General features: G+C 43.8%; 1 protein-coding gene across 1 annotated transcript in view; it reads left to right on the top strand.

Annotated features, from left to right (window-relative positions):
* The window catches only part of LOC144797946 (vomeronasal type-2 receptor 26-like), a 203058-nt gene that overhangs the window by 37331 nt on the left and 148258 nt on the right, over positions 1 to 17469 (top strand). The window contains exon 3 of the mRNA XM_078668749.1: positions 10519 to 10626. Coding sequence (XP_078524875.1) covers positions 10519 to 10626 — 108 coding nt within the window. The remainder of the gene's footprint in view (positions 1 to 10518; positions 10627 to 17469) is intronic.

Below are 17469 nucleotides of genomic sequence, written 5' to 3'. Positions count from 1 at the left end.
ACAGCTAGGGGTCTGGAAACATCCGTGTATAAGAAACCCACAGATGTCAACCATGCTCTTTTGTTTACTAGTGCTCACCCATACAGTCTGAAAAAACATCTCCCTATATCACAGATGATGCGCACGAAGAGAATTACTTCTGATGACAACCATTGTAAAGAGGAGATCACAAAGCTATCTCAAGAGTACAAGGAACGTGGGTATCCGGATGATATACTTAATGCAGCCGCTCAAACAATATCACATAAAGCTCGTGGTGAACTTTTGATTCCTAAGGTTAAGATCCCGATGAAACGAGAAGTATTTGTCATAAAGAATTCATTTCAGACAGCACAGATTAAATCCATCATCAGAAATCGATGGGAACTAATAGACAATGAACCAGATTTTGCGGAAGTGTTTCACGGTTCACCAATGTTTGCACACACGAGGGCAAAAAATCAGCGGGAATTTTTGAAGCCTTCGAAGAAAAACATTAGACAAAGGGAGAAAGGTATGATGAAATGCTACAACTGTGGCCAATGCGGTAATGTCATCACTGGCAATAAATGTATGCATCCTCATACTGGTCAAAGTATAAAACTCAGACATAACGCAGATTGTACCACTGAAGGAGTAGTGTATGCAATAAAATGTCCTTGCCGGCTTGTCTACGTAGGAAGAACAAGTAGAAAGATTAAGACACGAATAGTGGAGCATAAAAGCCGCATTAGAAATCAGAATACTAATTCCTCATTACCCAGACATTGGGTAGAAGCGAAACACACCATTCCCCAACTATGATTCACTGTTCTTGAACGTATTCAACAAATTCCAGGTATGGAGTTTCACACTCTTTTAGCTAGGAGAGAAACACATTGGATAAAGACCTTAGGAACTGTTATCCCAGGGGGTCTTAATGACCATTATGAATTACTGTGTTTTTTATAAATGATGAGCTTCTTACTTAGATTGTACGGGAGTACACTGGGATCCCTCTCACACTGATCTGTCTCTTATGGATCTTATTTTTCTCCCATTTCTCTCTTTTTTGACATCTAGGTCTTTTTCTTTTTCTTTTACACATAACCCTTAACTTTGTTACACTGATATGAATTTGAATACTTGGATGCATCATCTTTTTTTATGATACATGTTTTGGCAGCACGCACACACAAATGTTTATTCCTCTGCATGAGGTTCCAAGCCAGTAGCTTAACCTCATATAAATTTATGTATTTTGTTATATCTAGTATGTACCTCGTTGACTTGGAGGCACTTTTGATTAGATTTGGTTCATCGGTCTGTGCGCACCAGCCTTTTTCACCTCCTAAGTCCGTTTTTTATTTTTGTTACCATAAACTCCGGCGAGTTCCGCACCACGTGACCTGATGAGCGGACTCGCGTCTAACACCGGAGCCAGTGTGATGGCGTTTACAACTGCAGGTATGTTAACGAACTTTCCGTCCGGTTTTTAGTTAGAAAAGTTGGTTGCCTTAATACTGAGGATTGTACCTTTGACTTTCAGGTCTCTCCTTCTGGGCTCACTGAGCCATTCCGTACACCTCACTGTTGGCGGTAAGCTTAGCCCTGGGTTCTCATTGTAGTAAGCCCACGTAGTTCTTTACTCGTTGCTAACAAGCCGCCCTCGAACTGTTTTACAGGGAATTCTGGACTCACATTGTCAGTTTTTCTGACATTGTCAGAAGATATTCAGCATCTCGCGCTTCATGCGCGTTTTCTTTTAGTAAGTGAGTTTCAGTTTGTTTACTTGATTTTACAGTGAGCACGCTTTTTTCCTTAGTGGTCACGAGTTTTATGACACGGAATTGGAATCCACTTATCCCATACACTCCTGGATTGCATGTGGTTCACCTCACTCTTTCTGGACTTTTACCATATCAGTGATAATTTGCACGTTTCTTTGATATAGTAATATACTCTTTGCATGGTGCACATCTCCTTTCATCTGGAGGTTTTTTTTCTCAGTGGCACTCCCCAGTCTTCTCTTAAGCAATATGTAACTCATGGGAGAGTTGGACATAGATCTATATGTTGCTGTTTTGTAGATACCGTAGAGACTTCACTACAAGACGCTGTTACTTCAAGATTGTTCTTTTCATCTTCTTTAATCAACATATCCCCTGATGAAGGGTTCAACTGGAACCCGAAATGCATTGGGATTCTGGACATCAACTTTAACTGTTTAACCATTATATTCTTTTGTGTGTATTTTTCAGGAGGTTATAATACGTAATCTGATTATGTGAATGTTGAACATTTTCAGTTTAATACACAAACCCATGTAGGGATTTCACTTGAATGAAAACAATGTATTCACATGTTTCATGTGTGTTTTTTTCATGAATATGCAAGGTACTGGAAATAAATGCAGTCTGCTCATGCAGTAAACTTACAGTTTTAATTTGTGTTTACATTTCGAAAGGCCCATGGCCCAGTGGTTGTGCCTCTAGCAGTCTAGGGTTTTCCATGGGCTCATATTTATACAGATCAGGAGGTGAGACATTTGTCGAGGCGTTGCAAAGCTAGATATTATGGTGAGGGTGGTAGACCGGGGTGGGAGTTAGCTGACAGAATTCGCGAACCTTGGGCGAGGTACTGCACGGTGCAGGGGATTATAGAGAGGGATACTATTCATTCGGACTTGGTTGGTATGCTTGCACACTGCACAGAAATGTATGGGAGCAGGCGGACGGCTAGTGAGGAGGAGATTGCACAATATTTGGACGATGTGGCTTTGGTTTGGTTGTCTAAAGGCCAACAATATTTCCTGATGCACCTGTTAACTGCCGATGAAATTATAGATGCCATTTCGTCATTGCCCAATGGGAAAGCGGCGGGCACTGATGGGCTCCCGCTAGAGTTTTATAAGGAATACGTTGATGTGTTATTATCCCATTTAACAGCTATGTATGATGAGGCCTTTGAGCAACAAAGGCTGCCCGATTCGCTTCGAGAAGCTTTAATTGTTGCATTGTTGAAACCGGGCAAACCGCCAGACTGGTGTGAGTCGTACAGGCCGCTCTCACTCATAAACACTGATGTAAAAATACTAGTGCAGGTTTTGGCGACCCGTCTGCGCTTGTTGCTGACAGTTATTTTTTTTTTTTTTAGAGTTTTTATATAGCGCGAACTAGACCCGAACCGAATCAGGTATCAGAGCGCTTTACATAGCACAAGTTACGTTTTACATTTTTTAGGCACGGGGAGATTAAGTGATTTGCCCAGAATCACAGGAGGTTTTGGCGTCGTTACCGAGACTCAAACCCAGATCCCCAGGTCCGAGGTCGAGCGCCTTAGCCGTTAGGCCAACTCCTCTCCCCTATGGGAGTTGGTGCTTCCAGATCAGTCTGGGTTTATTCCAATCCGCTCCATGGCGCATAATTTGAGGACACTGTTTGCGGTTATACATCTTTTAAAACCCGATTTGCCGGCGGCGGCAGTCTTTTTAGATGCTGCTAAGGCATTTTATTCCGTTGCCTGGACATATATGTTCGCAGTAATGCATCATATGGGGGGGTGCCTTTCTTTTTCACTAGTTGGATAAAGTTATTTTATACTGAGCCGCTTGCCCGAGTGCGCATAAATGGACATACCTCAGATTGGGTGGGGTACTAGACAAGGCTGTCCGCTGTCGCCCTTGCTTTTTTCGGTTGTGCTGGAACCACTTGCGTGCGTGCTGCGGCAGAGGCATGCAGGGTCTGCATTGAGATTTCACCAAAGACCATTGGCAGTGTCCATGTATGTCGGTGACATGGTTCTGTATGTGAGGGAACCGGTGCAACATCTAGAGTCCGTTATACGGGAATATATCCATCTTGAGTGGTATTCGGGGCTAGCCATCAATTGGAGAAAGTCTATAATATTCTCTCTTACAGATTGTACTGAGCCATTTGTGTTAGATTACCCCCTGGAGTGGGCTACAGATCCTCTAAAGTATCTTGGGGTGCGGATTCACAGGGACCCACAGGTTGGTATTAGGATGAATTATGGAACGGCGATCTCGAAGTTAGAAGATCAGGAGCTAGATGGACTCACCTACCCCTCACCTTTGCTGATAGGGTAGCATTAATCAAAATAGTAGTGCTACCAATTTTTTTTAAATTTATTTGTTAATGTTCCTATCAATTTAACGCAGCATTTTTTCAATACATTACTCTCACTGTTGATCACTCTGGCATATGGGGGCAAGAAACCCTGCATTAGTTGGGAAACTCTGACGAAGCCGTATGCACTGGGTGGGTTTGCTGTGCCAGACATGCACTTATATTATCTATGTGTTCAGGCACAGTTTGCTTATTACTGGCAGAATGCACCCCCCTTCACGCCGCATGTGGCGGTTGAAGCTGGTGCTGTTCACCCCTTACTCTTGAAGGCAAAGATTGTAAATCCATATTCGGTGTTTGAACAGGATGAGGTGGACACGGTTAAGTGCACGGCTCGGGCATGGCATATGCTGGGACAGCGGGCGAAGCGGCTTCCATTGTAAGCTCTGGGTATGCCTTTGCTTTATCATGAGGTTATGTCCAAATTTATATATGCTAGGCTTCGCTCTGCTATGCGTAGCTTATATCCACGCTTTCCCGAGGAACCCTCAATGCTGGGGGCTTTGCAGCTCATTTATACTACGCAAACTCAGGCTAAATTGGTTTCACGATTATATCACATCTCGCAGCTGGATGAAGGTGAGGCACTAGTTGCCTCCAGGGTTAAGTGGGATGCGTGTCTATCACAGCCGCTTACGGATGAAGTTTGGGATGAAAGCTGTAGAATGACGATGAGATTTGCGATCAATGGGGATTTTAAGTTCATTCATTACAAGTACATTCATCAGATGTATTATACACCTGCACAACTGTATAGATATGGTTTGAGGAACTCGCCCTGCTGCAGACGATGTGGTATGGGTAGCGCAGACTTTCTGCACTTGCCATGAGTATGCCCCAAAGTGTCTGCTTTCTGGAATGGAGTGGTAACGGCGTTAAATGAAATGGTGGGTGTTCGGATTGTAAATGATGTGAAGTTGTGCCTTTTGGGTAATGTTTCCAAGCTTCCGTCCGGTGTTTGCAAACTGGTGGCTTTGGCTATGCAATTAGATAAACGTAGTGTAGCATTAAACTGGGGCAGTAAGCCGGCACCTCTGCTAAAACAAAGGCTGTATAATATTGCTTATTGTTGTGATCAACTTCTTTGTTATGCAGAAGAGCTACCAAGTGCATCAAGACCCCGGGATGTGTGGGGTCCGTACACTGCCTTTATGCTGACCCGCTCTGTCGATGACTGAACATTATTGTATGGATAATTTGTTACTGATGAACTGCTTGTACTTCTTGATTCCATGTTTTTAACCAATCTATGTATTGTTTCCTTTTGGCACTACTGGCATGACTGAGATGTTGCTTGAATGCATACTGATCAACTGCACTATGTTTCTGTTTGAAAATTTATAAATAAAATTTAAAACAAAAAAAAACTCTCCCTTGTATAAAGCTATGTTGCTACAGACTTACCAGCCTAGATATAATCTTACCTAGTCAAACCACAAATATTTTAGGGTATAATTTGGCATCAGAATTAATAAGGGAGATAGGGCAATACAATGTGGGATCCTCTGGGGGTTTCCCCTTTTTTAGGAAGACAACTACATTGGTGCCTAACCAGGATTGTGGAGGTTGCCCATTGTGTTGCACAGCCAGAAATAGATCTAAGAGTAGTGGGGCCAACTCTGCCTGGAGCATTTTATAGATTTCCATGGGGATTCTATCCGGGCAAGCAGCCTTCACTGAGGTAATTATCTGGATTGCCGCTGTAACTTCTCCTCATGTTATATCCACCACCAGTTCATGTAGTATAATGAGTGTAAAACCTGCTGTCCCACCAGCTGTGCTTCCCCCTTAAATCTCTAAGGTGTTTTCATGTGTTTCTGCCCAGTATAGTTCCCATAAAACACTGAAAATATCCCAAGAATCTCCTTTGGGTCCAGCACTTATGTCCCATCTTTCTTTTTAATCTTGGCTATGTTGTCTCCATTTATTTTTTGGCTTATACACAAAGCTGTTTACCAGTTGTCTCTCCATAATCATAGTTGTCTCTAATATAGGCCTTGTAAGCTTTGGCTACTTTTTTATTAATAATAGTTATTAATCTCAGCTTTTTTTCTGAATAACTTCTATGTGTAGTTGGGCTTGCAGATCTTCTTGTCTACAGGTTATTGCAGTCATATGTTTCTCCTCGAGAGAGGTAAGTCATTTGATCAGCTGATGGTCTCATCTTGATATCTTTTCCTATAGTGTCCTACGAAGCTAACAACCTCACCCCTAAAATCCTGCCTTGAACGTGTCCCAAAATACTTCCCTCGAAGCACTATATCTATTGATATAAAAAAAATGTTGAACCCAACCCCTGACATGCTCTATAAATAAATCATCAACAAACAGTTTCCTGTCAGATGTCCATTTGGACAGGGGTTTCATGTACCCTTTTGGAATATTATCAAGAGCAAAGAGATTTTGATGTGAGAGTATTTGTGAAACTTCCTAAGTAGGATGGAGGACACAAAAACGTAATCTAGCCTCACATATTTCTTGTGCAGAAATAAAAAATATGTATAGCAGATTCCTCGAGGCCCAGACATCCACTAAACAATGACTGGTTGTTAATGTAGCTAATGCCTTATGGACATGCAGCTTCCTCCCTTGAATTTATAATGAAGGGATCTACGAGCTTCCGGATGAATATTTAGATCCCCATATATAATTAAGGGTTCCACCCAAGAGGCTAGTTCCATCTCCAGTTCTTGCAGTACCCTGGGGTCATCTTGATTAGATCTGTAGATAGTGCGAATTGTCAGCCCAATACATAGTGTTACAATTGCCCATCAGACCTTTTATCTTCCAGTACCTGCCTGGCTGGAGCCAGATTATTTGCCACAGAAATAGCCACCCTTCTAATCTTAGTAGTCTGGGTGGAGCAGGCCATCATTGCATATCCTGGGATTGAAATTGATCTTATCATATCCCACGGAATGTGGGTTTCCTGTTGACATACTATGTCAAACCCTAGAGACCTTAATGTCTTGTCCAACCTTCAACATTTTACCTTGTCATTCAGACCATCAATGTTTATTGAACAAATAAACATTTTACCCATACTTATAATAGAAATAAAAACAAATACACATTCTGAAAATAACTACATTGAAATCATACATTTTTTGCTGGTTCTCTGTTTTTTTTCTACCCCTACTACACCAACCCACCACCATCAACCACCATCACTCTCCCTCTTGCCCCCTCCCCAACCACCCTTGCCTGTGCGCCCTTATCCTGAAATGGCTTAATCATTTGGTGGAAGCACCTACGCCGCTCAACAGTTATGTGACAAAAATCCGTCCTGGTTAAAAATGAAAAGTTCTCAGCAGACCTTCGTGCTTCCGCCCTAGCTTTCTTGAATTGTTCTGTCTCAGTAAGTAGTTTCTGAAGTATACCAGCACAGCACAGGGTTTTGCTTCATGTTTTATTGGCTGTTGCAGGGTAAAGGGGACCTGGTTTCCTCTTGGGACCTCATGGTGCAAGTCCCATCCTTCTAGATTGGGAAAAGTTTAGTGTAGCAGCTCTACCATGTACAACCGCATGTCAGATCCTTCCCTTTCTTCAGGAATTCCTAAAAAAACAGAAGTTTTTGTGCCTTTGGCGGTTGTCTTGGTCTTCCAGCTTCCACTGGATGTCAATAAGCTGGGGTGCATGGGTTTCCGTTTGACCACAGGTGCTGGCAATATCTGTCTCAAGGGCAGCAGCTCTGAGCTCCAGGTCCGACAACCATTCAGTGATAGCCATACATGCCTTGTCTATCTTCCTGACAGACCCCTGCAGTTTACGTTTCGCTGCCTGTGAGCAGCGATTTTCCTGCCGAGCCTCTATGCAATGTGCCATAATGCACTGTAAAATCGTGTTCAGAGTAAGCCTCTTGAAGCCCCGTTTCACCACTTCCTACCAGCTGATGACCCAAGGTGTAATCCCATTTGATATCTTTACTGCCTTTATGATCACCTACCTCCTCCGGTTTTCCTGGTCACGTTTTGATCAGCAGCTGCCAGATTGACCCCACTAGTTCTGGCAGACTCTCGGTTTCACTTAAATCTGTGCTTGACTTTGACCCATCAACAGACCAAGTTACGTCTGGTAAGGAGAAAAACAGTGGTTGTCTGTGAGTCATGATCCCAGTTATTGCCCCCCCCCGCCCTTTAGACTGAAGGACTAAGTTTCTCCTTCTGAATTGAGCCCACAGGGGCTATCGCATCTCCCACCGGGCCTTCAAGAGTTTTCATATGGGCTTTTTCCCTGCTGTGTTATTGCCCGTTGTGACCTTTGCATGATCTGAGTTGCCCCCCCTTAGGGATTTCATGTAGTTGGGTGCCTTCTCCTGTGCTTTCTCATGCTGTGTCTCTTACATTACCGCTGTCACCCTCCTCTACCAGCACCCCTTTGATCTCTTTTTACCTCCTCTGCTGAAGATTGAGTCTCATGCATCATCTCCCCAGAGGCTGAAGTTAAGGGTAAGACTGGGGCTGTGGCATCCACCACTGAATTAACACCCTCATCCTGCTGTGGGCGCTCTTAATCCTGTGATCTCTCTGAATTCTTTCATGTGCGGGTGGCAGAGCGGATGGTTGTCAATTCTGCCCAAACGCTGACTTGGAAGGGGAGCCGTGTAGCAACTCCAGCACTGTAGCACCGAGCAGGCTTTGCTGGAGAGGTGTGGTCCCACTCCTCGTATTCCCCTCTGCTGGGAGCTCTTTCTGGATTAGGGTCTGGTGTTGGCACCCCAAACATGGAGCAGAAGTAGACACTGCAATTGTGGCTGCACGTTTAGTGCCGACGTCAGTACTCTGGGCTGGGGGGCACTCACCCTCCCCTACCAGCAGTTGACTTGCGTCCCATAGCAGGAGCTGTACACCGGATCAAATGCCGGCATCTCTGGTCCATATGGGATGCAACCTCCAGAAACCCACCGAAGGCCAGTACCAGCTCTGCTTGCCGCCGCAGGATGAGCTCAAAACGCGGTAGACTGAGAGTGGATTCTATCTTTCCATGCACGCTGATCGTTGCCGCTATGCCCGGCATACTTTGGCACTTATGCTTTCCAGGTATGGGTATCGACCTGCCGCCTGTTCAGGGAGCTACAAAACGGTGTCTTAAGTGGCTGACAACTTCCTCAAAAACAACACTTTCAAGTGAGTCCATCTGGCAATGCCAAAGTTCTGGACAGGCCAACCCAGCCCAACACTAACTAGAAGTTTGGAGGAGTTGTTTTTTTCTGGAAAATGACAAACATGAGAACAGAAGGTAACAAGATAGGGAACTCACTTTAGAATGACAAGAGGCTGAAGTTCACATGTGAGAAGACATGTCAATGAAATAGAGTCCACTAGAATCATTGAAAAAATCGATCATCCCAAGGCCAAAGAACAAACAATCTATACAATCTTATCTTATCAGCGTCAAGAGTTTGAAAAACTAGTTTTGGAAAGGGAATTTTCTTGTTCAAATACTCTCAGTCTGCTATTCATACACTCACCCATTCTTGCCCATTTTGGAAGTGAACTAGCGTCCTGCTCATACAAAGATCCAAAAGACAATAACAACTGACCATAACTATACAGTAGCTCACTGTCATTTAGCTGAGGGTCATAAAATGTGTAATCTGACTTACAACTACCCTATAGAGACAACTTATGATATGACTTTTTAATACCTGGGAGGGGAACTGGGAAGGTTGCATGATCTCACCAAATCCATTCTAAACCTGATGAGCTCCGCTTTGGGAAGAGGTGTCATCTTCTAAGCCACACCTTTTATTACTCTTAAGATAAGGCCACAATCAAACAACCTCCTCCTCCTGAAGAAACTCATTGGAAAACCAACATGTGCAGACTGAATAGTACCTCATGAATGCTCAAGATAGAAAACAAAGAATCATTAAATAGCATATCTCCTCATGAAATATTATATCATGATATACTTGTTAATGATCACCCTTTGAATGCAATTGGCACCCTTGGCAGACCTTTACATTGGCTAAATAGTGAAGACAGATCTTTAGTACCTGCTAAGATGATAAGTGCCACAGTGCCACGGTTAACATATTTAGGCAGACTTGGCTTTTTAGCCAGGAACATGTGCTTTGTGTGGCTTGTAGTTTAACATTATAAGTATTGACGTACAATTAGCTAAAGGTATCACATATGACTAGGTACTACATGTCAGTTAAGCATCTGTGAGACCAACTTAATAATATAGATAATTGCATGTATATACAATTTAGCTATGGATGCAAAAAAGGAATTAACAAATGTAAAGCATATGTTTTAACAGCAAACAAGTCACCAATAGGGTTTTATTACAACTGGCATTTTAAACAATATGTCGATACCCTGAAAGCCTTCTTGTCTTACTGATAGCATGTGACGATCCTTTGATTCTAATCAAATATTTTCATGACTGTTGTCTTCTTCCCCAGATCAGTTATGCCTCCTCATCCCCAACTCTCAGTAACAAACAGATGTTCCCGTCTTTCTTCCGAACCGTTCCCAGTGATGATACCCAGGCACAGTTGCTGGCTGAGCTTGTGATTCACTTTGGGTGGTCCTGGATTGGGATGTTGTCCACAGAGGATGACTATGGCAGACTGGGTTCTCAGATCTTGAGAAGCAAGTTTCTAGAAGCTGGTGTCTGCATCGCCTTTGATGAATCATTCCCCATCGTACCAAAAGAGTCCAAAATCCTCTTTATTACAAATAAAGTCAAGAGATCTTCAGCTCGTGTTATCCTTGTCTTTAGTTCTGACCCTTATTTGACACCAATAATGAAAGAACTCCTGAGGCAGAATGTCTCTGACAAAGTGTGGATTGGAAGTGAAGGCTGGTCCACCTCTCCCATTTTGTTAACAGAGGGATTTGCCAAGATGCTGAAGGGTACCATTGGCTTGACCCCATACACCCTACAGATACCAGGCTTTAATGAATTTCTGCTCAAAATACATCCTTCTACATTACCAGATGACATTTTTGTGAAATCCTTCTGGGAACAGGCAATAGGATGTCATTGGCCAAACCAAGAATCCTTTGTTGCTCTGACCAGTGGCGAGCTAATCAAAACCAACGTCACATGTACAGGATATGAAAAACTGGAAAAGTTCTCTAGCAAATACTATAACGACTTTGACTTGAGACGTCACTACAACATCTACAATGCAGCTTATGTGGTGGCACACTCTTTAATGAACATGGTCTCCTGTATGCCAAGCCACAGGTTATTTCATAATGATATGTGTGCCACTCTCAGTACTTTCAGACCCTGGCAGGTGAGTGGAGTTCAATGTTTCATTGTCAAAAAGAAAATTAATAATGATTTCTTCACAGTTGACGTACTGTGGGATAATAGGCCAAGGTTCCAGATCAAACACCATATAATTGATAGAATACCTCTCTGTATCATCATCAATCTTGTAATTTTAACAAGGAGGCCATTTTCTTAGTACAGAGATCACTGTGGGTGATGGTGTGAGAGGAGAATCCCTCTCTGTATCATCATCAATCTTATCATTTTAACAAAAAGGCCATTTAGTTAGTACAGAGACCACTGTGGGTGATGGTGTGGGAGGACAGAGGGAGTCCAGGCCTGTAAATTAATTATAAAACATAACTCATGGCTAACAACAACATTTATTTTGTTTTTTTAACCTGTCTTAATTGACTTGCAACACTTTAATTTAGCATTTGTGAACATTTAAAAGCAAATATGTACGGAGCTGTTGTTAGTTCTGGGAGGTTTCTGAATATACAACATATCAAAACTGTTTTACCCTCCAATGTTCCATAAATTATTTATGGATTATTTATAGTTTGACAGGCAGGGTACTTTCTCCTATGCCTGACAGAGTACCCTGGCCACCAAAATGGCAGTTTACTTGCTCTATTTAGGGTTCGGAAGTCTGTCATCTTTTCTCCATCAAAGACCCGTTGACTAAGTCAATGGAAAGTTTCCTTAGATGGCCCAGTCGAGCAGAAGATATCTGAGGAAGAAAATTGCACTGCCCACCGTAATTAGTATAGATAGTGTGATGTCCTTTTTTTCAGTCCATCACCACCAAAGTAAAACCTTGCAAATAGGCACTGGAAAAAAACAAATAAGGCACCCTAACTCAGGGAAAAAAAACTATTTGGGGTGCAGGGGTCATCAGTTTATATTTTTTCAATAGCAACTTTGGGGGGTTCTTTTTGAAAAACAAAAAGTGTGTTAAAGTTGGGTAAACGGTCATCAGTACTGATGGCAGCCGTCCACCAAACATTTTGTTCCATTTAAGGTACGGGTATGATGACCAGTCATGCCAAGGTAGAGAGATCATAACTGGTTCAGCAGTGTTCTTTAAATTTGGCAGATGGTAGTATGTCAGTGTGGCGGATGAGTATAGTCCACCAAAATATAGATTTGGCCCTCTGTAATACTAAGTTGAGTACAGCTAACCATCAAACTCAGCACAATGTAATATTACTTCCTTTAATATTATTGAGTGATAATGAGGGAGCATGAGAAATTGGGCATTCACCATAAGTTAGGATTTAAAACTACGACTCCAGAGATACCAAAAAGGAACCAGTTACTTGTTCCCGTTTGAAAATTACATTTCTAAAACGTACTAAGGTAATTGCTATATTATCCCATTTATTTTTTTACATGTATTATTGGGTTTTAAGCAGGCATACAATAATGAGGTGCTGATTACAGGTACAATAGGTGAAAGCAAAGAAGAAGAAAAAAGCAAAGACGCAAACACTTTTGTCACATTGGCTCATTACTCCCAGTTTTGGAATGGAATAAAAAAAGATAAATTTCAATGGCCAGACGGCCAATCTCAGCAACCCCTTACATGGTAACAGCATAATAAATGTATGTATTAAACCATATAGTTCGCTTCTATCAGTCCTTGTGTTCAAATCTAACCCTCCAACAACGAGTCTCCCACTCTCCCCGCCTCCCAGGTGTGTCGCTTATAATCGGTCCATATCTTTCTACACTAGGGTTTCCCTATGTTTGATCCGTCTCTTGCCCTTGTGGGACTGTGCTGCTAAGCTCTGGGTTGGAGAACAATTGAGGCCGTGCGCCCAGTCTAATGTTCTGCAATCTACTGGATTCAGTGTCGGTGTGTGGGGGTGTTAGTCGCCGTTGTCAGGAACCTCTTCTACTAGGCTGTATTCCATTTCCTCATCCGGATGCTTTAGGCGCTCCACCAATGCTATCCATGCCCTAGCTCTTTCCAAAGATTTCTCTCTCCCCGTCCTTTTTAGGTCTCGCTAGAGCCAGCGCATGAGCTGGTCTGGCGAGACATTTAGTAAGCATGTTTTCAAAGTGCTGCCAAAGGCAGCCACCAGCTTGCTTTTATACCCACAAGCACCCGTGCCTTGCTCCGCCTCTCCAATGTTCTGTTGCATTTTTAACTTGCAGAGCGAGGCGCGCACGCTTGTCTTTTCTTGGTTTACTTTTGCTGGCGTGCACGCGCGCACCACTCTCATGCTTTTTTTTACTTTCAGCGCGCGCGCACAAAACACCCTGGCTTGCTTGCAATGCAATCAGCGATCAATCAGTCGGTTTTTTAATTAAAAGATAAATCGTCGCATTACATCTGTTGGTCACAATTCGCAGGGAGCTATATTACGTTGTGGCGACACGTGCCATTAGGTAAAAGTTTATGCCCAAGATTCTGGCATACTGCTGGAATCCCATCATACAGGTAACCTGAATGTTAATGGTTTGCTTGGTTAACAGCAACACTATTTACATAGGTTACAAAGAGTAATGAGAACCCGTACAGGTGGTGTCTTCTCAACCATGCAGCAAAAATAATTATTCCGGAATTGAAAACAACCATGAGGGTTAAAATGCAATTTCTATTATGATGGTAGTCTTCTAATGGTTTGTTGCTTAAATATGCATAGTTACGACATTTGTGCCCCAAAGGAGGTTTGTTTATGCAGGCTAGCAAATTAATTATTACTTCCTCGAAATTGATATCACATGAACAGACCTGACTTTAGAGATTATTAATATGTCATCACCAGGCCAACATGTAGCGTTGTCACAGCTGGAGATGTCATCATTAATAGACCTTATTAGAAGTTGGCAAGCACAAACAAAACCAGCTTTGTTGCAGTAATGTGCAATAATGTGGTGCATCGCTAAATAGTTATAAGGTCCCAAAGGCGAGACCGATTGCATTTCAAATGCTTGGCAAGAAGCATTGGCATAGCCAATAGGTCTCTCCTTTGGGACCTTATAAGTGTTTAGTTATCCAGCACAATATCCTTGGTGCAGCAACATCAACTGTTGCATGGCTAAACACTTATAAGGTCCCAAATGCGAGACCTATTGGCTATGCCAATGATTGTTGCTATTTGCATTATACCTGCTCCCTCGCATTCTGCTAATTTTTCAAATTCTCTCATCCATCTGGTTACATTAGGGCCTCCCCTCACCTTCCAGTGTATAGTGATATCCCATTTAGCCAATACTAGTCCCAGATCTAAAAACGTACTTGTGACCTTGTTCCTGGCTGTGTGGCGGAACCAGTGTAGAAGACAGTAACCTGGAGATGCTACTACCTCCCTATCTGTCACATTCTCCAAGACTGTAGTCACCCCTTCCCAGAAGATATGCAGGTTTTGTCAGTCCCAGAACATATGCAGAAATCCTGTGCCCTCCAGATTGCAGTGGGGACAAGCTGCCGAATGTGTAGCAAAGAATTAATTATTTCTCCCCAGGGGTTTTCAGCTATAGCCTCGCCCAGATCTGCCTCCCATTTGAGACACAACTCAGTCAGGAGTTGTAGTGTATAATGTGTTATGCGTCTGTAGAGGCAAGTGACAGCCTTAAAGGTTCCTGCTGCTGTCACTAGGTATTAACAGATGGCAGACGTCTGGGATTCGAGGAGTCCCTCCTATCAGTGTTTTCTTATAGCTGCAGTGAGAGCTGAGTGTAGGAGAAAATCTCCCCCTGGCAGGTCGAACCTCTCCCGGACATCATTAAATGGGAGCATAGTACTCTCTTCGTACAAATCTCCTATGGTGGATATTCTCACTGCCCCCCAAGCCTCTAGTCTATGCCACATCCCCCTTGAGGTAGAGTCTCACATGTAGTCAGTAGTATTTCCGGTCCGTAGGGGCACCAAATCTGTGCTCGTCGCAGAGCCCTATTCCAGCATTTGCCAGATTATCCCGTTTGGGGAGCTTCAACAGTATCTGCGGTAGGAGCTACAGGCTCAGGGCATTCTTTCTGGCAGTCAGTCCCCCTGAGTCACCCCGCCATCCACTTTGTGTACCACTGCAGCTGAACCACAAGATAGTATGCCTCGAAGTCAGGCACGGCCAAGCCTCCATCCGCTCAGGGCCGCTTCAGGGTGCTGAATGCAACCCTCTGTCTCCCAGTCCCCCATAAAAACCCAGAGATTATGGTTTTGAGCTGGGTAAATAGTCGGGCTGGTATCCAAATTGGGAGTGTTCCAAAGTAGTACAAAAGTCTTGTTAAGTTTACCATTTTAGGAGGGCAACTCGGCCCGCCAGTGATAGTGGAAGGGTCCCCCTGTAGTTGAAGATACTTTTGGTGCCCTGTAGCGCTCTCCCTATGTTGCCTTCCAACAGATCCCCTTGTGCATGGTCTAATTGGGTGCCCAGGAACGTGAAACATCTATCCTCCGATCATCACACCTTCAGTCACTGGTAGCCCTACTCTGTTCATGCCAGCCGGGTAGACACAACTTCGCCCAATTAACTCTTAGCCCTGCCAATCTTCTCAAGGCATGCAGGAGCTTCTTAGCCCCATGCAATGCCTCTCTTGAGTCAGCTAGGAACATCAGTAAGACGTCCTCATATGCACTATGTGTTGGACCTGTCCTGACTCTGTCAGGCCTTTTAGCAGCACCAGCCCGACCTAGCACGGGCCGCTTAGTGTACCTTTGCTAGGGCAAACAGTAATGCCAATAACGGGCATTCCTGTCTTGTTCCTCAACCCACTGTGCAGGCATCTGATATCAAACCCCATGTCTTGACCCTGGCAGCGCAGTCTTTGTACAAGAAGCGGTACAAAAGGGGGTGGTAATGGACGGAGCATCTGAACCAATCAAACACTCAAAACCCAGTCAACAGGTTTGGGTTTAATCCATCACCGTTCTTTAGCCCACTTTGCCACCCCATTTCAGACATGGCCATATGCAAATTAGTCTGACCCTGTGCCTCATGGGAACAGTCCAGCCCGAACTGCCAAGCCATGCCTTTCCTGGACCGGAAACAAGCTTCTTAGGACCGGTTTCTGGCATTTCAACCGTCTTCAGCCAGGCTTGCTTGAATGCAGTGGCAAAGTGAGCAAGGGACTCACGTCTGAGCATACCCTGCCAACTTATGGAAAAACAAAGCGGTACAAAAGGGGGTGGTGATGGACGGAGCATCTCAACCAATCAAACATTCACACCCAGTCAACAGATCTGGCTTTAATCCATCACCGTTCTTTAGCCCACTCTGCCACCCCAGTTCAGACATGGCCATATGCAAATCAGTCTGACACTGTGCCTCATGGGAACAGTCCAGCCCGAACTGCCAAGCCATGCCTTCCCTGGACCGGAAACAAGCATCCGAGGACCGGTTTCTGGCATTTCAGCCGTCTTCAGCCCGGCGTGCTTGAATCCAGTGGCAAAGTGAGCAAGGGACTCACGTCTGAGCATACCCTATCAATTTATGGCGAACAAAGCGGTACAAAAGGGGGTGGTGATGGACGGAGCATCTGAACCAATCAAACACTCAAAACCCAGTCAACAGATTTGGGTTTAATCCATCACCGTTCTTTAGCCCACTCTGCCTGTCCATTTCAGACATGGCCATATGCAAATCAGTCTGACCCTGTGCCTCATGGGAACAGTCCAGCCCGAACTGCCAAGCCATCATCCCTTTTTGTATTGATTTGTACAAGAAGTACATCCATTCTACAAACTCTGCTCCCAGCCCAAGATTCCGCATCATGCGGAATAAGTAAGGCCGTTCAAGACTATCAAACGCCTTTTCAATATCAATTGCAAAAACAGATTCCTAGTCCATCCGGTAGGTGTCTGCTTCTAACACATGTAGGAGCCGTCTAACATTAATCGGCGTGTTTCTGGTTGGGATAAAGCCTGCTTCGTCTCTATGTATTAACGGCGACATATGCAGAAGGAAGTGGGAGGCCAGTATACGACTTAGGATTTTGTAGTCCAGATGAAGCATGGAGTGTGGCCCGTTTGCTGTTCTGTCGCAAGCTGGTTTCCTTGGCTTGAGTAGTGGAATAATTACCACCTCCCTTGTCGTCCCAGGCAATCGCCTCTTTTGTCTTGCCTGATGATATAGACCCACCAGCCTGGGAACCAATATATTGGCATATGTCGAGTAAAACT

The sequence above is a fragment of the Lissotriton helveticus genome, chromosome 12 (genome assembly GCF_964261635.1).
Source record: "Lissotriton helveticus chromosome 12, aLisHel1.1, whole genome shotgun sequence".
Classification (NCBI taxonomy): domain Eukaryota; kingdom Metazoa; phylum Chordata; class Amphibia; order Caudata; family Salamandridae; genus Lissotriton; species Lissotriton helveticus.
Note: the sequence above shows the minus strand (reverse complement) of the source record. Positions and strands in the feature narration are given on the sequence as shown.